Here is a 22,525-nt window from a genome sequence, read left to right as displayed (position 1 = left end):
GGAAAATATCGAGCAAAGGACGGGAGGCGAGGGAGAAACGAGGGGGGGGGCTGGTCAACGAATTAACATCAGAGCTGCAGAATAAAAAGAGCCTCTGATCTTCCAGCCCTAATCATATACACCCTAAATGAATCATCCCGGGACCCGTGTTAATCTCAGTGCAAGAATTAATTAAAGCGAAAAAGTGAACTGGTGCATGCAGAGAAAAACAACAATGCAAACAACACCGACAATCAGGGTGGTGGTGGGGGGGTCTGGGGGGTGGTGGATCATTGTAAGGGGCTAATTTGTGTCATAATGATGTTGAATTTGATTGTGCGAGATTAATGAGGGGAAACAAAAAATGTTTTCTTGTGAAATGGCGTGGAAGGAGGTTGGAATTGTGCTGAAAAGGGCGAAATGAGAAGCAGAGCGAAGAAGAGGACGCAGGAAAAACTGTAGAATCTAGCGTCCGAACGGCAAAACACGGCTGTGGAAATGTCAATTTTTGCCTTTAAAATTTTTTTTCTGTTCCTGTCAGCTCTTGATTTCCGTTCATTTTCAAATAAAAAGCGCTGGTAAATATCTTTCATGATGAAGTGAGCGACAGGTAACAAGTTATATTAGAAACGCACAACTGCCTGATTCTTTAAATCCAAGTACAACTCATCAGAGTCAGAATTATGACTGTTTTCAAAGTTATGTGGTGAAATATTATGCACAGAATTCATATATCCCCTAAAAGTGGACATGAATTCAGCCTCAGCTTTTCATCCAGATAAAAAGTTGGTGATGGTCGCGTCATGAACCTCAAAGTAACTGGCCTGATTTATTATTAGAAACAGAAGAGAACCGAGCTTATTAATCATTCCTTTCAGCGTTCCGAATATGAAATCACATTAGGCACAAAAATACTTTTTAATTGGACAGAACTTTACACTGGATTAATATAATGGGATCCTGTTTGGTTTAGAGTGTAGCTGCTGATAGAAAAAGTGAAGAAGCGTCTTAAACCGGACCGGCCGTTTCTGGACGACTGGTGCAAAACAATCCATGAAATTTTCATAATGAAAAGAATCACTTTCTACATGAAGTTGCAGGAAACTAATTTTGGAGGAGGTGGAAGAAATATATTTTCCCCAGACGACCTTACTTTGTTTAATATCTTATTTTTTTTATTTATTTTGGTCATTTCTATGCTTTTATGTATATTACTCCATGTCCAACCAGCCGTGTAACATTAACAAACAAGAGATTATGTTGTATTCGTACTTATGCTACAGGGAAGAACGTCTTACCGCACCGGATCAGTTTAAAAGTTGTCACAGGGCAGCGTACAGTGTGCTTTTGATTTAGTGCTGCACTCAAACTCAGATTAACTTCATAAAGTTTGGGAACTCGATTTGAATTAGTTTGTGCCCAATGACTCTGCGGTCACGCTGCATGGGTTTGGATCCAAAGCGTCCCAGCTGCTTGTGTATATTTAACTGAGTCGATGAGATTTAATTGTGTTTATTTGCTTGTTAGTGTTTTTCAGCGGACCTCAGAATGGATTCATTGTTAATTCGTTGCGCGAGCACAAATTAGCAACAATTAGCAACGTCAAACTTGGCCCTGAGACGTTTTTTGCTGTTGGTGCAGAGCTGAACTCTGATTATCTTAGGTTGCAGTCGTTTGCTCATTAGCTGTTAGCTGTCATCAACCAAACCTGTGTGACTCATGGAACCGGTAAAAAGGTTCCTGTGTGCTACGTGATTGTTCTCAAGAAAAATTCCATTCTGTCTCCACATAAAAAAAGAGTTCACATTATGCCTTCTAACCCCAAAGCGGAGTAGGAAAGGGGGCCGGTAAACTACCCTAACATCGTTGTTGTGTTAATACCAAGCTATGTCCAACGCGGCCTTCGTACGGAGTCATGCTATGCTGGGGGCAGAAGGGGCATTTTGACGGTCGGCGAAACAAACTGGTTCCATATGACCACAGATGGCATTACTCCAGGCCCGGGGGCAACCAGGGCTTCCTCGCAGTCTGAGTAGAGCGCTCGTGCAAACTCTGCCGCGGGGGTCCCGCGCAAGGACTGCGAATAAATCTCCAGTTTCAAAGACAATTTGAAATCGGACGCCCGTGCCCTGTTACTGATTGATTTCCACATAGACGGTTTTGTTCCAGAAGAAGATGGAGAAAAGAAGAAACAAACTACAACAATAGTTTCAAACCACTGTGTGTAAAATATTCATGGTATGAATGTTTTCCAGAGGAAAAATTAGTTACTCTTTGGTAATAAGTTGCCAGATATTGGTCTCCAATGCCAGGTTGGTGCTGCTTTTACTATGTAGCTTATTCATGTAGAATTCACTTAATGCACAATCTGGATCCATCAACAAAACTGAGGGGTGCCAGAAGACGCCTGTAAATATATTAGAAAACCAAGAAAATTAGTTTTCTTTTCATTCTATCTAACATAGTGTCTTCTCTGATGAGACCAATAGGGGGCGCCAAATTTGAGAAATTCCCAGAATGAGTGCCTTTAAAGATTTTACAACTGCCGTTACATTTCTACATATTGTGAACATATAATATCTTAGCTACGACTTCAGCATATAAGAAAGGCAACAGGTAACATTAGCATTTATCTGAGATAATGAATTTAAGTCCAAGTGTAGCCTTTTGGAATAAAACTGGAATAACATCAGCATTAAAAAATTGCAGGTTTATGCTCATCAATATGAACCATGAATCCAAATTTTGGAAATAATGACATTGGGTATGGACGCGCCATTGGATGCTAAGAAACTTGATATCTCATAATTTCATCTTTGACAGAATAATGCAAATGTTTTGAGGATGAACAGTGAAAAACGCTCCATCAACGAGCAGCAGAGCCTCCATGGTGAGACCATGAGGGACGCGGAGAGAACATGTCGCACTGTTTTATGGCCGGGCCTGCAGTGAGGCATGATGGGAAGTAATAACCACATCATTACCAACAGTGCCTCAGCCTTGTCGGACGTCAGAGGAATAAAGGGAGCATGCAGAGTTGACGCTCCGGCTGCCAGTCTAGCGCCCGGCAGGACCCCGTCACATGTTAACATGCTCGCATACACAAACGCTTAAAGGCTCGATGAAACACAATCGCACGTTCTAAAAAGAGTACATCCTCTCAGACACTCGCAGACACACATAGCTGAGCTGTTGAGCTGCCAAGACAAGAGGCGCTGCTTCCGCTCGAGCGGTGCCAAGTCGGGTCAAAGGGCACCGATTGACTGGGAAGGGTCCTGAGAGCGTCGCTTCTCGCTGGATCACTCAGTCATCATCAAATGACTGCATCCGATGGCGGAGGCATGAAAACGTCTGCAGGATCATGTGTGAATCTGCAACCGGAGGGATTAGCGCCGAGGCAGCTGGCGTGCCTGAAGACGGCAGACGTCAAGGGTTAGATGCAAACACTCGCACACACACAGGGACACACACAGCATGCGTGGACACATGTCAGTTGTGTTTGCATGAAGTTTGATGACAGACAAGAGACACATTTAATACAACGGTCGCAAATAATGGAGGTTTTAGTCGGGTTAAGCTTAAAAGAATCTTTGCACTACACTTCACATTCACCGTCTTGCATTAACGTCATATATACACCGATCGGGCATAACATTATGACCACATTCATGATATTGTGTAGGTCTCTCGCCCGGTCTGGGCCCTAACCGGACCTGGCATTCAACCACACCAATGAATGCCACGTCCAAAAGATTCATGAGCGTTCTTCCACATCTTCAGAGTCACTTAAAGAGGTACAGAGTCCTTTATCTGCACCTCTTATGTTCCTTACTTTGAAACAATGTGTAGGACGTCAGGAGGGACTTCCAACAACACATCCACACTTCAGCTCTGGGTACAAAGTGAAGCTTTTACTTTACAAACTTTGAGACATTCGCCAGAAAAGGATCAAGAATATCGACCATGAAGGTGCAGCGAGATGGCGGATCCCGCAAATCTTATATCAACCTTTGCAGAAACCTGTTCTGTACCGTAGCATCCAGGCCCACCCTTCTGCAGAAGCACAGCATCAGCATGACATCACACCGACTCTAATCTGAATGCAACAACGTCTGTTAACGTTCGGACACACCAAGCCGACATCAAAAAGCTACCGGCAACGGAAGCCGGCTGTTACGTCTCCTCAGATCGAATGTGTCTGGGCCAAAAAGCTGCACATGAATGCACCGCAAAGGCTGCAGCCAACAGCCAGCTGGCACATACATTCTGTGCCTGCGTGAGAGGAAATAACACTTCATACCAGCAGGTGGCATTAGTCTGTGTTCTTTATACAAAAAAAAAAGGGGGAAAACAGGAAGAGTTAGTAGTAGCTGGGAGGCTAGGAAGCTTCACCGGAGAAGTTCACATAATGCTAATGAAGCTAATCGGCACCAGATACGTTTTCTTTGAAGGCCAGAGTTTTAAATCATTCATTCTGCTGCCGGTGCATCAGTCGCAGTTTGCTTTTTAACTCGACCACTTCCTCGGTCGCAGAAAAGTCTTCATAAAGTGAAATGGATATATTTGGAAGCACGCGAGGAGGCAGATTTGGACCCACAGGCTTCCGCACTCAGTCTGCACACCACAGAGCGAGCGAAGCCCCACAGCAGCAGCAGCAGCAGCAGCAGCAGCAGCAGCCGCCGCCGCCACAGCAGCCACTGCACCCCCCTGGAAGAGATAGAGACATAATGTAATATCTGATCACCCTCCGTGTAATACCGTAAGAACTCAGAGTCCTGGGAGGGAGACTTCATTATGATCTGTCTGTCAACAGCGGGCCGGCCAAGTTTAGACAACGTTTTGGATGATTCATGTTTCAGTGGGCTGTGTTTCTTTTCTTTCTTTTTTTTTTTTTTCTGTGTGTGTGTGTGTTTTTTTTAATCGTGCTGAGGCTACGTGTCAATGCCAGAGACGCCAAGGAGGATAAGTGCAGAAGAATGAGCCCCGGGATGCCAAGATCCGGTAGATTGTGCAAAAAGTATGAAGGCACGGCGCAGTTTAAAGAGACGTGCATACGAGCGAGGGGGCAACACGCGCCGCGCGAGGTAATCCACACAAAGTGAAAACGGCCCATGAAGTCGACTGTAAGAACGGCGCTTTGTTGCATAAACTGCACCCACCTCGACATCCCTGCACAATGGGGCCTGGGGAAATTAGGCCACTTCAACCATTTGCATAGGAAAATCACAGAGTGGGCAAAAAAAAAAAAAAAAAGAAAAAGAAAAAAGAAATAAAAAAGAGCCAAAATAGCACAATGTCAACGAGTGTAATCGAAACCAGAGCCACAAGCTTTCTCTTTCGTCATTCAAGAGCTCAAAACAGTCAGTCTTTCCTTTTAGTTTGCAGCTCGATATCACCAACTTTAATAACTTATGTCTTACAACAAAGAGGAGAGGGGGGAAGCATAGGGAGGAGGAGGAAAGAGGAGGGGGGAGGCGGCTCAGGTACCCCGTTCTCAAGCGAGAGCCTGAGTCACGTTGCCTCGACCCGCACATCGCTGTCCAGAACCCTCACCAGCTGCTTTCAATTAAACTGACCCAGCTCGAGAGAGGAGAGGAAGGCCGCACTCACCAGAATGGTTTGCTATTTAGAGCCAAGAGCTCGCGCCGCTCTCTGCTCCTGACAGCAGATCAGTTGTTCGCAATTTGTGTAAACAGAGCGTTTTGTTTTCTGCGGAGAGGGCCAGCTTTCGCTCGCCACCGCGCAGGGCCCCGCCGCGGCGTTCCCCTGCGAGACGGAAAGGGGGCGAAACCCGCATCCAGCTTCGCGTCGGAGACGATTCGCCGTGAAAAAAGATGCTTCGGGATCATTATTGCTTCGGAAATGCGGAGCGGCGGAGAGCCAGCGCTGATCCAAGAATCTCCTCGAATGAGATAATAATCCTCCAAAGTGAAGCTCATGCTTTGCAGTTATTGTCTCGGCGACCACGAGCTGTTTTTTTCCCCGAGACGTTCTGCTCGGCTTACGTGCTCCGGCGACCGCAGCCTTCATGCGAGAAAATAAATAAATAAATAAATAAATAGAAAACCCACGGGAGGGACTGATGCGTGCGGGCGATTTGTCGAGCCCGGAGGGGTTGTGTGCGTTCCGTTCGTAAGGTGCATCGGGGACGATCACGCCGCACGGGAGAGCACCTGTCAGTTCAGTAAAAGCTAAAATCAGAAACACATTTGTCTTGGTCTAATATGCGGATTCCATTTAATTTGGTCAGCTCTTAAAATATCTGGCACAAATGAAACCGAACACTCTAAATCTTGACCTCGCAGACGAATAACCTGAAACCTGGAGGCTGAAAAGTCGAAGATGACCTTTGTGATTTAGGTGATTTGACCCCTTTTACAGTTGTTCCTCGTTTTAAGTTGTAAAAACGTCAAATTTTTAAACACACGTCTCAATTCGGGACGAAGCTTTGGGATCTCCACTGTAATTTAACAGTGTTTTGCTCAGTTTGAACAAAGGTTGGCTGCGGAGCGTGGGTTCGCGTTGCCCTCAATAACACCGCGCAGCGCTCGCAGTTCATATTTCTGAAAGAATGGAAGAAGGAAGGGATTTGAAAACATAAAGCAACGAAAGCATTAAAAAGCAGCTATAATATGGGGAAAATCCCATTAGATCACACTGGATAGGTCAGCGGATCGTCAGGCGTCCGAGGCGACGCCAGGAGGCTGTCAGAGCGAAGAGCACGAACAGAATTACGACCAACACTCCACTGCAGGATTTTAAAACAACTTGCACAGAAAGCGAGTGCCGGAAAAGTCATGCAGGGACATTTTGAGAGCAGAAACATTTCAATTCCAAAATCGAAAACAGCTGCAAATCAGACCGCGGCTCGGTTGATTTTTTTTTTTTTTTTTTTTTCGAGACCTGCGCAGAGCAGGAGGGCGGGAAAAAGGCTTTTAAATAAAAAAAAAAAAACACGCGAAATAAGGTCTGCAGACATGCAACATCACGACGCTGGTAAGGTCTGGATAAAGTGAGCGGAGGCGGCGTGTGGAGCCGCAGAGGATCTCCTGATGGAAAACTCATAAAATAAGAGGGGAGATAACAATAACACGGGCTCTCGGTCTCTGGTGCCAGTCTATCTTTGCTTGTCTCCTGCCCCTGACACTAAAGCCCCACTCCAGCCTCCCTTTCTCTGAGCTGCCCTCCTCCTCCTCCTCCTCTTTGCTCTTTTTTTTCCCTCCCTTCTTCTCTCCTAAATTATCTGTCCGGGCCGCGGGAGATACCCCTTCCTGCCCCGCGGGTCGCTTTTGTAACCGCAAGCTTGTGGAGATGAGGTGTGCGGTTTCTGCGTGTGTGTGTGTGTGTGTGTGTGTGCACGTCCGAACTCTGCACATCCTCTCTCCGCCCCCCCCCCCCCCCCCCCCCCCCCTTCTCGTTTGATGTCCCTGGAGGTGGGAGGATCTGTGAGGGAGCCGACCGCACTAAATGTCACTCTGGAGGTGCCGCTGATGGACGGCCAGCGGGAAGTGAGATGTGCAAAAGAGCAGTTTTCAGGGAGACGGGTCAACCAGGAACCAGGCTGGAGCTCCAAAAACAATCCACATTCATACATATTTCTGCAGTTTGCAAAATGACTGCATTGGTGTCGAGCTCCAGCGAAGGCCGTTGGGCTTTTCTAGGTATTTATTTCAGGTCTGCGGGTTTTGAAGCCAACCACCATCACAACAAAGAAGACAACGACTTCTTAATTTGTTTTAGTGGAAGTTGGCAAACATCATAGTTGCCAAAACAAAAGTACATCATCTGAGGTGGTAGTACGTGATCTTCAGTCAACACTGTTGTTTGCCAAAAAAAGTAGAAAAAGAGTGTTTGATGACTGGGGATGCGACAATCGGCACAGGTATCGGTACTGTGGCCAATCCATTTTTAAGCATTTTTTAAATGATCAAATCAGTATGAGGCTTCAGCCAGGCCTGATGTTTTGTTGGTATCTATTTTAGGTCTACCACAAACCATAGGTCTTCAACAGGGGGTTGCAAAATCTTTGGTTGATTAGACATTTTTATGTATATTTTTTTTTTTAATTTCTCCCCACAAATATACGTTTCTTTAAATACACATAAACACAAATCCAACATATTTTAGTAAAAGGGATAAATGGAGGCAGAAGACGTCATCTTTCAGTCAGCACTTCACTCATTCAGCTGCCTGAACAGCGCACCATTTCACACATTAGCCAAGACCTGTCAATCTCAGCCTCCTGTGCAGAGTAGGCTCCACCCCCATTGCTGCTGCTGAGCCAATCACGCTGACCCTGTCAGGTTTAGTCCCCAGGTGAAATCCAGCAGCAATATTAGCAGCAGAGAAGCTAACAGTGCAGCTCGCTCCCATCAGCCAACTACTGAGGCCAAAGTGGATCGCTTTGTTATATTTTCTTTATCTTTTAATTTCATGTCTGTATCTTACCTCATCTTCTTCTACCTCTTATCCTCGAGGGGGGTTGCTGAAGCTTATCGGGGTCCACCCTGGACAGGTCGCCAGCCTATCGCAGGGCTAACACAGAGACAAACAACCATTCGCACTCACACCTGGGGTCAATTTAGAGTCACCAATCAGCCTAACGAGCACGTCTTTGGAGAAAACCCACGCAGACACAGGGAGGACATGCAAACTCCACCCAGAAAGGCCCGAGGTGGACTCGAACCCAGACCTTCTCCCTGGGAAGCATCAGCGCTGATATATGCATCAGTGCATCTAGCGTCAAATTGAAGAAGAAGAAGAACCAAAATCATGTGACTTAATGTCTGCTGTCTGGAAACACTTTAGAATGAAGTCAGTCAGAGAGCAATATGTAAATTACGTGAGGTGATAGTATGTGATCATCATTGGATACTGTGTACTGGGAAAAAAAAAAAAAAAAAAAAAAGCAAACTGAACACGCTGGATACTCTCAGGCAACAGCTGCACCGAAACAACAAACACTGAACAAAAAGAAGACAATGTTTTCCTGGAGACGGCGTCCAGAGGGGGTCAGGGAGTCTCTGGAAGTTTCGGTACAAGGTACGAGCTACCTTGTCCACACACCACACACACACACACACACACGCCTACAAACCTATTTACTGGACCGAATCCAGTCACAAGATAAGAAAAGACTTCATGAATCTACAGGGGAGGAGATTTTGTTTATTTAAGGCGGGATGGGGACTCGGATCGGCCGTTACTTAATATTAAAAGACGCGTATCTGATAGGGAGCGAAAAAACCTTGATTGAGACATCGCCATTGTTGATGGTGGGGAGCTGGGTTAGTCACGTGTAGGAGCGAATCGCTGTGTAGCTGGGATCCATTATTACCACCGCGGATACGTGCCAAAGTCAACCCTCCGCTCTCCTTCACTCTCTCCGACTCCCCTCGTTTTACAAGTGAAAGCAGTGGAACATTTTTTTTTTTTTTTTCTTAAAGCTGGAGAGACTTGGGCATATTTTACCGTCCCTTCACAGTCAGAGCAGAGCAGGGGAGAGAGAAGAAGACGCGGTGAAGAAATCTCTGGGATGCGGTCACGCTCTGTGAGATTTATTTCTCGGTGTGTTACTCGGCTCGGGGGTTAAATGTGAAATCCCCCCCCCCCAAAAAAAAGAAATCACAGCACCACCTGATATCGTCTATAAAGCTCAGAAACGTTAGCTTGTGACGCAGCTTTCTGATTGCGCTCGGAGGAAGAGCGTAAAAAAAAAAAAAAAAAACGGTAAACTCTTTTGATCACGCCTGACGCCGCAGCCCAAAGGGGAAAAAAGGCGCACCCAGCGGAGATTAATGCTATTTTCAGTCGCACATTTGGTCCGAGCGTGCGCGCGCTCAGACTCGGGAATGACCCCTCCCAAATGAGGCATGACAATCAAAGTCACACGACATGAGAAATGTATCTGTGATGTGAAAATAAACCCCCGATGATGCAAAAACTCCGCGGAGCGTGCACGGCCCTGGCTTCATTCATTTATTATTCTAACCCCAGGTCCTGCATTGACTTTGCATGAAGCAGAAAAGGGAGAAGAAGAAAAAGAAGAAGAAGAAGAAAAAAAGGAGAATCTGTTGCGGGCAGTCAACCACGGAGCTGAAAGACTTTTCTTTTAATACGCATGTACATTCCCTTCGTGAGCATCATTTAGCGGCAGACCGTGCTTAAAAATAGAGAGTGTAAATAATTTGTGTTTTAACCTGTTTAGAGTGGAGCAGGGCGGGGTCACCGCACCAGGCCGATCCGGCCTCGCCACAGACGACAATGCAGCGAGTGTTACGAAGTGAGAACAATGCGAAAGATGAAATGAAATCTCAAAAAAAGTTTTTTTTTTTTTTTTTTTTTTTTGGTTCATTTGGAAAAGTCGTTTAGTTTCACCGGATCTAAAGTCTGGGTACTTTCATTATCGTCCAATAATGAAAGTACTGCTTGGATACATAATCTCTGCAACTTTTCATTTAAAGCAAAGAGAGCAAAGGGATTACACACCGATCAGCCATAACATTATGACCAGCTTCCTAATATTGTGTAGGCATTTAAAACAGTTGTGACTCATCAGAGAATGGACATGGGGATTCTGAGGGTGTCCTGTGGTGTCCTGCAACACAATGTTTTTAGTGGGTGGGGGGGTCTTTGGGTCCTGTTGGTTGAGGGGAGGGGCCTCTCTGGATCATCCCACAGATCAGTTTGGGATCTAGTGAATTTGGAGGCCAGATCAACACCTTGTGCTGTACCTTCTTTTTTTTTTGCATCCTGCTGGGGTTGGCTGCTGCCATCAAGGAATCGTCATTGCTATGGGGTGGGGGTTACCTGGTCTGGTCTAGGTGGGTGCTACGTGTCTAAGTAACATCCACAAGAATGAATGCCAGGTCCAAAAGTTTCTCAGCAGAACACTGTTTTAATTCTCCTGTTACTGGTTTTAATGTTGTGGCTGATCGGTGTAAACATGATTTTGTGAAACGAGCAGATGATGATGCAAATACTTTAATATTTCCTTCTCTTTTTGCAACATAAGGGACCTAAACCAGACAGGGAACCAGTGACCTAAATGAATGAAGTTAACCCTCTAAACCTCCTCCTTCTCTGTTCGTCTCAGTTCGCTCTTTTTTCTTCTTCCACCTCCATCTTTCCATCTTCTCCATCAGTTCCCCTCATGTCCTGTCTACCAGTAAACTTCCTTGCATCGATTAAGGCGTGGCCTTTTGTGAAACGGTGAAAACAAGTGCGTATTCGCTGCATTATTTGGAATAAAAAGGCGTCGTGTGACCACCTGGTCCTTCTCTCCCCGAGCATGTTTCCCAAACATCAGGGGACGAGTTTCCAGAAGGGACAGAGACGTGGAGGGAGCACAAAAACCAGAGATAGATCAGACTTTGTCAATAGAATCGGGGCTAAAACAACTACTTATTTGGCTGTTTCCTACGCACAAAACATTGACAAAACTTCGCCAATAAAGTTCTGATGTTTTGGGGCATGTAAACACGTGATTAAGCTGGAGTCTCTGATCAGAGTGATTTCAATCAGGTTACAGAAATATAGTGGAACACGCGAGCAACGTTACAATATCACCTCGTTTGTGTCTAATTACGACGTGAATAACGAACCTCAGTCTCTGCAGCTAATTGCTCAGTCACGTCTGGTTTGTAAAACGGTGTACGCTAAGTGCATCGTGGGATTTAACAGCGTCCGTGGCTCGTAGCCAAAAAAGCGGTGGGTTTAGCTCTTTCATTACTCCGTGTGACGGCTGACTTAGCTTTATAGAACGTGGCACGGCAGAACAACATGATCCCGCTCCTGACCTTTCGAGGCTCCGGGTAAGAAAAAAAAAAAAAAAAAAAAAAAAACGAGAGCTCTGCTGCAACTTTAATATTCATCTCCGATGGTCGAAGGAGTTGGAGAGCAGCCGGAACTGCTTAACGCTTTTTTCCAAACAAAGTTAACGGGGGAGCCACAAAATAAATGGAACAAGACAAACACTAACAAACAGTCCGGCGGGATAAAAGGCGGGCACAAACCACAGGTTTCATTAAGGCTCATTTTGACTGCGCGGCCGTCTCAGAGCATCCAGATGATCGTATTTGACAGGAGCATAATCATAATAAAATAAATAATGCCAAATTATTTGGACCGTTGCTACCATTTAATGTATTCCTGCAAATGAGGGAGACTTGTGGTCAGCGTGTCTGGCACGCATCTACACACGACTGAAACGTTTATCCAGCTTTTACGGCGCTGGCGTCTCGTAAAAAAACGGACAGGCCGGTTCATCCGCGGGTCCGGCCCCGCAGGGACCACCCACCAGGAGAACCGAGCAGATGAGCAACATCTTTAACAACCGTTTTTTCTTTTGTTGTTGTTGTTTTTTTTTTTTTTAAACTCCCGTCCGGCTGCATTACTGCGTGAGTTACGGCCCCGATGCACGTCCGGGATCACTGCCGCACCACCGTCTCTCAAGCGCCCGCAGAGACGCGCTCATAATGTCACGATTAGACCATGAATTACGACGCACACGGATGCCGTTTGTTCTGCATCGTTCCCGCTCCAGCCCTTGTAAAAAAATGTGCCTTCTGAGGAAAATGAAATCGAAATGTAATCGAAGACTTTTTCTTGGATGCGGCGGAGGGCGCTGGATGCGAGGGAGGCTATCCGTGACACCGTTCGACCTCCGTCCCGCTGCAGTCATCAATATTTCAACCCTCACGCAGACACGAGCGCGCGGACGAAAAGGCAGCATCCGTATCGTATCATCCGGCTGACCTTCTCGTCCTCCCTCGCCGACCTGGATGGCTTTACAGGTTTTGTATTTCAGCGAGGCTTTTATTTTTTTTAGTTTTTTTTTGTCTCCTCCACAACCTCGACGCGGCCTCTGACGCTATAATCACATTTCCCTCAGACTTCACATTAAAGGAGCTTCAGCCTCTCACACACACACACACACACACATAGAGAGAAGGACTTTGAAGTTGCCAGTGAGATTTATGAATCAGACGGGGAGAGACACAAACAGCTTCCCGGAGACACTAAACAGGCAGGCAGATACAAAAGAGGCTCGAAGGCGCGAAGATATACAGCTCCACGAAAGAGGGAGGTGAATATAATGGGGCTTAAACTATCCATAGCCACCGACACCAACACTGATTCGAGCCATCTGCGCTCCCTGATGTCCAAGCGAGCGGCTCTCGCTCCCACCTGCTGAGGACGCGTACGCGAACCGCTGCCCCTTCCTTCCCCTGAGCCCTCGCGGCGCTGCCAGCGTCTGGCACCTCCAGAAGCCTCCTCGAAAAAAAAAACGCTTCCCCCGCCTTCCTTCCTTCGTTCCCACAGCTCCCAATAACGGCGCCCGACACGTCCAGAACCCTCCCCGAAACGGAGCCCAGGCAGCCCCCTTACTGTACGTCCCTCACCGCTGAGGAGAGGGGAGGAAAGCCGGCTGACAGGGGCTTCCATACGCGCTCCTAAATCTGCCAAAGCGAGGCGCTGGCACAGACAAAAAAATAACAGAAAAGCCGGGCCGGACCGCGGCCGGGGTTAGCGCAGCACTTTATCTGCGGAGGAAAAACAAAGGAAGGCCTGTTGAACGCTCCGACCGTGTTTACTTTCTACGGCGGGAACAATGGCTTTAAGAGGAGGGGGCAAGGACTGATGTGGCACTTGACGGGCCCGCCGATACAAAACAAAAAAAAAGAAAAAAGAAAAGAAAAACAGCACTTCATTTGGATTCACAGTGAGTTTAAGAAAACAGCCGTGGCAGTGCACAGTCTATAGGGCCTGCAGGGCGTGTACGTGACGAGGAGGGAATAAAGAGGATGAGAAACAGATACATGAACACTTCAGAAAGTCTGCAGAACTACTAGTTAACAAAAAAAAATCTATCCAACAATATGAGCCGCTTTAGGGTTCTGCACTGTTGGTCGTTCACCCTTTAAAACCAGAAACATGCTTTGGATTACTGTAATTATGTCACGGTTTCGTTCCGTTGAGCTTTACAGCCAGTGCCATGCCATTACGGTAATTTCACTCTTTCACCTCCTTTAACATGCAGTGAATAACTGTGAACAACTGTCAGATACTGAAAGTTTCAGGTATTCTGAAAAGAAATGGGCAACAGAACATATTCATGGGATATTTTCTGCTCTTTTTATAGTTAAAATAAGCAAAAAAAGAAAGAAAAACAGAAAGAAAAAGAAGTTCAGGCGGACATTTGAAGGCTTAGGTTAAGTTCTGGGAAGTGATGGATGACGGATAATTTTAATATCATATGCACAAAACAACAAACTACAGTATAATTAATGACGTGCACAAATATGCTGCCCTTCTCATTTATCTGGCAACGGCGTTAAATCAATGACACCAGTCGGTAAAACGCAGGTGTTTCGTCTCCAACAGCTGATTGAAAACACTCTCGCTGCCGGGTCAAAAGTGGAACCAGCACTCGGGCTCGTGCAGAGCCCTCCACCCGGACGCGTAAAGCAGGGACAACGCAGGATGCGATGAATCAAAACCCTCCAGAGAAATGAGAAGAAACATCCTCTTTAACACCATGAATGGAATCCGCATTCACCAACAATAGACGCGGCTGCAGCCAAGACATTTTTTTCCCCTAGCGTATTTACTCAAACTAAGAAATAGGAGGAAGTAACACAAAGATTTCTGGGTAATGAAGTCATCTGAAAAACATTCCAAACTGCCACCGGGCTGAATTACAACCAAATATGATTGTCTAACTCTGCGTAAGTCATTACAGGACCGCTGCTTGGATAAATCACTGGATATTACACATGACCCAGATGTGAGCCAGAAGGCACAGACGGTCCCGCACAGGCAGACGTAACCGACAATCACTGACAGTCAAACTTCCTGAGTTGTTTTGAGATCACAATCTGCGATAACGAAGCCAAAATTTTCTCTTTGTCTGAGGAGTTGGAAAACGTCACGCGTGAGGGGGAAATGCCAGCGTCCCCCCCCCCGCGCAGCCAATCAATGGGGGAATATGGGAAACGGAGAATGTGAAAGGGTCGCGACCCCAGGGATGGAAATAATCCCCCAGTTGCTACCGGGTATCGGGTATGTAAACACTGCTGTGGAAAAACATTAGTCTAAGTCTGAAGGTTTACACTATTGTACGACACCGCGCTTTGACAGAGGAGCAGTTGTGACTGCGACCTGAGCGTTTGGTGGAGATGAAGCCTTTTTAAAAGCGGCCCCGCATTTTCCAAAACGCGGACATTTGAATTCCTCCGAGTTATTAGATCTCACGCTCCTCAAAGTGGAGAGATCGGCTACTCGGCCAGGTGGTGTGGTAAAGTCATCTCCCTCTCGGAGGGGGTGAGAAAGTTCAGGCTTAGCATGAAACCAATCTAGAGTTTAAAGTTTGGGAACGGAGCAGCGGAGCACTATATTCTCTCATTAGTGGGGTCTGCAGGAAAGCAGATTGCCATCTTAGCTGCAGGCAAAAAAAGTGAGAGAACATTTGATATTCCCATTTGGCCCGGGCAAACCTTTAAGTTTAACTTTGCTAACGTGATTTTGCCAAGTAATCCCTGATTTCAATAACACGTGAGCGCCTCTCCAAATAGCCGATTGGCGTATTCGGTTTCAGTATTTGCAGAGAATCGCTAACAAGAGTCAGAGGCATCCTGCTAATCCCGAACAGTCATTTCAGGTGTTGTTTGTTTTTTTTTTTTAACACGAAACACATTTCTTAAACCCTTCTTAGAGGGAGACACCTTTTTTATGAAGTGTGTCATCAAGTCTGCAATAACATGGCGTTTTGAGAAGCCGGTTAAAGTTGCCACAACATATAAATATAGGCTCACATTTGTTTTTCATTTGACCAGCGGCTAGGCCTTAGCCACCCAAACTGGGCACAGAGTTCGCACATTACACTACAGAGAATTTCCCCTAAAAAACTAAAAAAAAAAAACAAAAGAAGCATCGCATAATCCAAACTCAATGGACAGCTTAAGTTTCACTCTCTGTGCCCTTTGCATCTTTTCACAAAGTCTTAAGAGGTCACACGATTTTAATGGTCACTTATTGCCTGTGGAGCAGTTCCTGGTGGTATAAAGGCACCCAGAGACCACCCCTGTGCCAAAACAGCCCCGGGCTCAAAGGCTCAGAGTAATACTGGTACAGATGATGCATACCTGCACTGGAAGACCGTATGAATTACCCTCTGTTTCATTTCTGCACAGAGGAGACCAGCGAGAGTCCTGAAGCCGAAACAGCAGCCCTGAATGATTCATGACTACGGCGGGGAAATTAAAAACTGTTCTTTTTTGATTTGTGCCTTTCATAACCGCTGATAAGAATATTTCGGTCCATAAAAGCAAGAAGACACACTCATTTCCCTCATCCCGAACTGCTCAGATATTAGAAGAGGCACACTGGAGATGAATTGTTATGGCTAGCATGTCTCTGGAAACAGGAACAATAAAGTTATCATGCCAAAGAACAAGGCCTTCTTACTCCCGTCCAAGAAAATTATGATTTAATATAATACAGAGCCGTGCGTAAAAGAGGAATTTAATTAATGAGTCAAATGCAGCAGGTGGCTGTGTTTCATGTGTGACTTGGACGGACTCTCTATGCATTTTTTTTCCAATTCAAACCTTAATCTTATTACACTTATTTCATCCAAATGTCTCGAGCAAGTGCCAGTGAGTGAGTTCATGCCCTTTTCCTGCCAGCAGATCAAACAAACCAACAGCGCAAAATATATACGGTGGCTTTCCAGCACCTGTAGAGAATAGAAAAGTCAGCAGTGTACTAACCTCAGCACGCTGTGTTCTGGGCTGGCTGGCGTCTGTCTCGATGGCGTACACATCCACCAGGTAGAGGTCGGAGCCTTGTTCTCGATCCAGCTCCGCGGCCGTCTGTATGACTCCCGTGTGGCGGCCGATGGTGAAAAGGCGCCCCACGGCTTTCCCACCACTCCGCACTGCCACAATGAAATACTCCACTTTGCTCGCAGAGCCTCTGGGGCTCGAGGCGTCCAGGGAGATGACGTTGGTGCCTGGTGGCTGGCCCTCTTTGAGGATGGTGATGTACTTGGGCTGGGAGAAAACAGGCCCGTCCATCCCCTGCAGGATGATGGTCAGCTCAGTTCTGGAGGTCTTGCGGTCGGTGCCGTGGTCGGTGGCCGACACCGTGAGGGTGTAGATGAGTCGGGACGGGACCAGCTGCGAAGCCAGGCGGATGTCCCCGCTGTACCGGTCCATGATGAAAGTGTCCGAGTCCCCCTCCACCAGCTCGTACTCCACTTCCCCGTTCGCGCCGTCGTCGGGGTCGAAGGCCACCACCGTGGTCAGGATGGAGCCGATCACTATGTTGGGCTCAGCCACCAGGGCATTCTGAGACACGAAAGTGGGGATGTTGTCATTCAGGTCTGTGACCCAGATTGTGACATTTTTCAGGGCGAATCGGCGGAATTCAACCGGAACTGCCTGGTCGGAGGCTTTGACCGTCAGCTCAAACAGATTGGAGAACTCCCTGTCGATTTCCTTGTTAGTGTATATGAGGCCAGTGCTCGGGTCAATCCTGAAGTGGCTTCCCCGGGGAATCTGCTGAACAATGGAGTACTCCAGCTGTCCGTTTATGTCTGCATCTGTGTCATGAGCTGTGATGGTCATAACAGAGGTGGAGATGGGAAGGTTTTCAGGGATGGATTTGAAAATGTCCCCAGGTCTAAATATGGGAGGGTTGTCGTTAAAATCCCTAACGTGGATAACGACAGGGATGGACGAGGAGCGGGACGGTCTGCCGTTGTCCTTCGCGGTGATGTTGAGCTTGTAAAACGACTGAGTTTCGTAATCCAGCTTCTTGACTAAGAATATGCTGCCAGTGTTGGGGCTGATGCTGAACGTGCCGTGGTTGTTTGTGGCTGTGATGCTGTAAGTGATGTCTGCGTTCTGACCCGAATCAACATCAGTGGCGGTCACTGAGGCCACCAGCTCTCCTATCCTCATGTTCTCCAGGACGTCTACAGACAGCGAGGATTTGGGGAAGGAGGGGGAGTTGTCGTTTTCATCGAGGATGCTAATACTCAGCATACAAGAGGAGGACAAGGGCACGGCTCCAGCATCAACAGCTATGATTTTCAGTGAGTATGAGGATGTAGATTCATAGTCAAGCCTTCCAACTAAAGTCACCTGTCCGGTGCTGCTGTCGAGCATAAACTGGCCCTCCTCGTTGCCGTCGGCGACGTGATAGCGAACCAGTCCGTTTTTGTTCTCGTCCACGTCTGAGGCAGAGACCCTCAGCAGCTGTGTCATGTCCGGGGCCGACTCTGAGATGGAGGCCTGGTAAATGTCTTTGGTGAACTTAGGCGGGTTGTCGTTGATGTCTTGAACGTAAACCTGCACTTTAGCCTGGTCTCTGAGGGGCTTGGGGAGACCCTGGTCTGACGAGACGACCACAAAGCTGAAGACGGCGGCGCCTCTTTGTCTCATGAGGGACTCGCGGTCCAGCTGCAGCGTGCTGGTCAACTCCCCTGTGATGGCGTTCAGCTCGAAGTTGGGCTGCGGAGTCTCAAACGTGTATCTGACCTCGCTGTTGGGGCCAAAGTCCTTATCCTCGGCAAAAACCTGCCCAACCCGGGACCCCCTCTTCTGCTCTTCCTCAAAATGAAACACATAATTAGTGCTGTTAAAGAGGGGGCGGTTATCGTTTACATCGTCTAGGATCACAGTGACATTGACGGTGGCGCTCAGAGGCTCCACAGCCCTGTCTTTGGCCACGACCACCAAATTGTATCTGTCCTGGATTTCTCTGTCCAGCTCTGCTTTAATGTACAACTGCCCGTCTGGGAAAATGCCAAACACATCACCCGTGTTACCACCGGCGATGTCATACATAATCTCCCCATTGAGTCCAGAGTCTTTGTCGGTGGCCTCCACTTTGAAGAAGCGGCTGTTGACGGGCTCCGATTCCAGGATGATGACCTCGTACGAGAGCTGGTCAAACACGGGCGAGTTGTCGTTGACGTCGTAAACGCTGACGATGAGGACCAGGCTGGAGGTGTGCCGGGGGACGCCCATGTCCGACGCGGTGACTTCGACCTCGTACGAACTCGTCGTGACCTCCAGCGGCCCCGTCAGCGTGATGAGGCCGCGCTTCTCGTGGATGTGAAACAGGCCTCTGGGGTTCTCCTTGAGGCTGTAGACCACCATGCCGTTCGTACCTTCGTCGGGATCCGAAGCTTTCGCCTGGAAAATCACGTGGCCTGTGCTCCAGTTTTCCACCGCGCTCACGTGCTCCACGGTGTGAATAAAATGGGGAGCGTTATCATTTAGGTCCTTCACGGTGATGTTAACAAAGGCCTCTCCTGTGATCTCCCCGGCTCTGGCTACAACCTTCAGCTGATAAAACCCCTGCTCCTCTCTGTCTATCTGACTGGACGCTGTGATCTGACCTGCACTGTTAACAGCAAAGAGCCCCCTCTGGTCCCCGGAGGTTATGAGATACGAAATGTTTGTGTTCAGATCAACCGTGGTGGCTGACACTGTCCCCACAACCGTGCCAAGGGCCACATTTTCAAACATGACAAAGCTGTACACTTTCTGGCTGAAGACCGGCGGGTTATCCTGCGTATCTATGACGGTCACAGTCACAATGGCCTGAGTGTTTGAGCGCAGGCCGCTGCCATCTGCCGCCGTAACCTGCAGCTGGTAAGCAGTTTTCTCCTCCCTATCCAGGGGCACCAGAGTGGTGATTTTCCCCGTGTTGCTATTAATGCGGAATTTGGAAGCGTCTCCAGCTGTAATTATATATTTGACTGTGCCATTTCGCCCCAAATCGGGGTCTGTGGCTAGAACGGTGGTTACATAAGAGCCCGAGGGCTCATTCTCTTTCACGTTGGCAAAATACTGCACGGGGTAGAAGACCGGCCTATTGTCATTGATATCCCACAGCGTGATGTTGACTTTTCCTACAGAGTGTAAAGGGGGGCTGCCTGCGTCTGCTGCTTGGATGTGGAGTAAGTAGGAGGCCTGATCCTCCCTGTCAAGCTCCACGGCTGTGCTTAATCGCCCTGACACGGCATCCAGGCGAAACAGCTCCTGGACACTGGCTGGAGTCTCTGCTTCAAATGAGAACCGGATAGATCCGTTGTTGCCGAGGTCGTCATCCGAGGCAGACAGGACCAGCAGCTCAGTGCCAGCAGGAGCGTGCTCCACCAGGGAAACGTGATATGTGCTTTGTGTGAATGTAGGCACTTGGTCGTTCACATCAGTGATGTTGACTATCAGTTTAGTGTAAGAAATCTTGGGCTGCAGTCCCTGGTCTTTGGCACTAATGTTGAGCACAATTTCAGATGCTATTTCCCTATCCAACAAAGCAGCGCTGGTAACCAGACCACTGTTTTCACTGATGGAGAACCAGCCCAAAGCGTTTCCAGACACCAGGGAGTAGCGCAGGTTGGCGTTCTGCCCAGAGTCACCATCTGTTGCAGAAACCCCTTTAATGTAGCTGCCTTTTGGTATGTCTTCACTGATATCTACTCTGTACAGCGTTTCCTGAAATATGGGCGGGTGATCGTTGATATCATTCACAAAAATAACCAGACTGGCAAAGGAGGACCTGGCCATTGGCCTGCCGTTGTCTGACACAGACACCGTCAGGTTGTATGAGGAAATTCTCTCTCTGTCCAACACGCTGGCCACTTTGATCAGACTTAAATTGGGCACAGGGGACGTGTGCACTTCAAAGTGCCTCTGCTCGTTGCCCCCTAAGATCGAGACAGATATGTTACCATTAGCTGTGGGGGAGTCCGAATCCGAGACGGTGAGCAGAGCCACCACCGTGCCGATCTGTGCGTTTTCATCCACAGAGGCAAATTTGGAAGTTGTGGGGAAATATCTGAACTTCACAACGGGGTCGTTATCATTCACATCTAAAAGTTTAACAGTGGCCTCCGTCCTGCCTGACAGGGAGGGCACTCCGTTGTCTACAGCGTGAATAGTCAGGGAGTACTCTCTCTTGCTCTCATAATCCAAACCCTCTTTTATAATAACTGTACCAGCTTTTGGGTCAATTTGAAAAGGCGTCCCCTCATCTAAGAAGTACCTGATCTCTGCATTGGCTCCCTCATCCTGATCTGAGGCTGTGATCTGCAGAATGCTGGAGCCCACTGCTGCATCCTCAAACACACTGGTCTGATACTGGTCTTGGTCAAAGAGAGGGGGGTTGTCATTTATGTCTTGGATGGTGACGTTAACTTGCAGGTAGCCGAACTTTTTCGGGTCCCCTTTGTCCTCCACCTCGATCAGGAGCTGGTAGAAGGGAGTAACTTCCCTGTCCAAGCCTCCGGTCGAAACGAGGTGCAAGAATGCCCCCTCTCCACTAGGATTGACTGTTATATCCAAGCGGAATTTCCTCTGCTCGTTGCCTTTCACTATTCTGTACGTGGTGTGGTCCACCCCGTTGCTTCCTATGTCCGAGTCGGTGGCGGTGTCCAGGATGACCTGCCTGCCGCTGCTGGCGTCCTCCTTGAAGGAGACCACGATCGACGCGTCGGGAAACACCGGGGAGTTGTCGTTAATATCCAGAACTACTATCCGGACCTCGGTGGGGTACGTGGGCTGGCTGGACAGCACCACGACGTTGATGACATCACTTTGCAAAAGCTCTCTGTCAATCACGGAGGAGGTGTAAATGACCCCCGTGGAGCCGTTGATGGCGAAAAGTTTATGGTTCTCGCTGAAGCGGTACGTGAAGCTGGGCTTGGTCTCTATCGTGCCCACGTAGGTTCCGACGGGCTGCTCCTCCAGGACCTGGAACTCTTGACGGACTTGGCTGGACGCGGAGTTGTGCGACAGAGTCCACAGCAGGAGCAGAATCAAATGAAAGCGGCCTGAGCCCCTACCTGTGAGCGCCATGGTCAGTGAGCCAGTCCACCTTTCTCAGACAGAGTCCATGCCTATGATGCATCAACTTTACCGAGCGCTCATTAAAGCATTGTACTCCAGAAAATAAGTTCCAGTGAAAATCAATGAGAGACTCTTGCTTATTTCCACACACACAATGTCTCTGTGTCCCCGAAATACTCCAGGAGAGTTATTTTATCCCGCGCTGCGCTCCGACTAATTTCAGCCCAAATCCTCAGAATGGAGAGAATGATTCCTGCAGATCAGTGAACTTTCATTCCAATTCCTCAAACAGCATTTTCAGGAGCGGATCAGACAATCCTCTTGCAACACAAAACTAAACAATAAAACTCCTTCGCTCCTTGGAGATGCGTAAAAAAGAAGAAAAGTTTATCCGAAGTCAGCGCGCAGGTCCGCGGCGCAGAGATTGAGTGCGTGCAGGCGGCTGACTGCGCACCGTCCCGTGGAATAACGGTGCAGACGCTTCAGTCATATTGTGCTCAGGAGTCCCAGTAAGTTAGGACAAAGCAGGAGTTCGGCAAACTCCCTCCCATCGCTGATCCCATTGGATGGCGGCGCTCCTGCCCGCCCTCCCTCAGCCTGCCCCCCTCTCCATTGTGCTGCGCAGCGCCCTGGCCCCGCGTCTGTCAATCAAATTAGACAGGTGAGTACTCCCAGAGAGG

General features: G+C 47.9%; 1 protein-coding gene across 2 annotated transcripts in view; it reads right to left on the bottom strand.

The window, feature by feature from the left end:
* The window catches only part of LOC125007781 (protocadherin Fat 4), a 114,468-nt gene extending 92,147 nt beyond the window's left edge, over positions 1–22,321 (bottom strand). For both annotated transcript variants that reach the window (XM_047584581.1, XM_047584582.1), the window contains exon 1: positions 16,752–22,321. In XM_047584581.1, the coding sequence (XP_047440537.1) occupies positions 16,752–21,854 (5,103 nt within the window). In that variant the 5' untranslated portion in view covers positions 21,855–22,321. The remainder of the gene's footprint in view (positions 1–16,751) is intronic.
* Between the last annotated feature and the right edge of the window lie 204 nt (positions 22,322–22,525).

The sequence above is a fragment of the Mugil cephalus genome, chromosome 5 (genome assembly GCF_022458985.1).
Source record: "Mugil cephalus isolate CIBA_MC_2020 chromosome 5, CIBA_Mcephalus_1.1, whole genome shotgun sequence".
NCBI classification, from domain to species: domain Eukaryota; kingdom Metazoa; phylum Chordata; class Actinopteri; order Mugiliformes; family Mugilidae; genus Mugil; species Mugil cephalus.
This window is presented reverse-complemented; position numbering and strand designations above follow the sequence as displayed.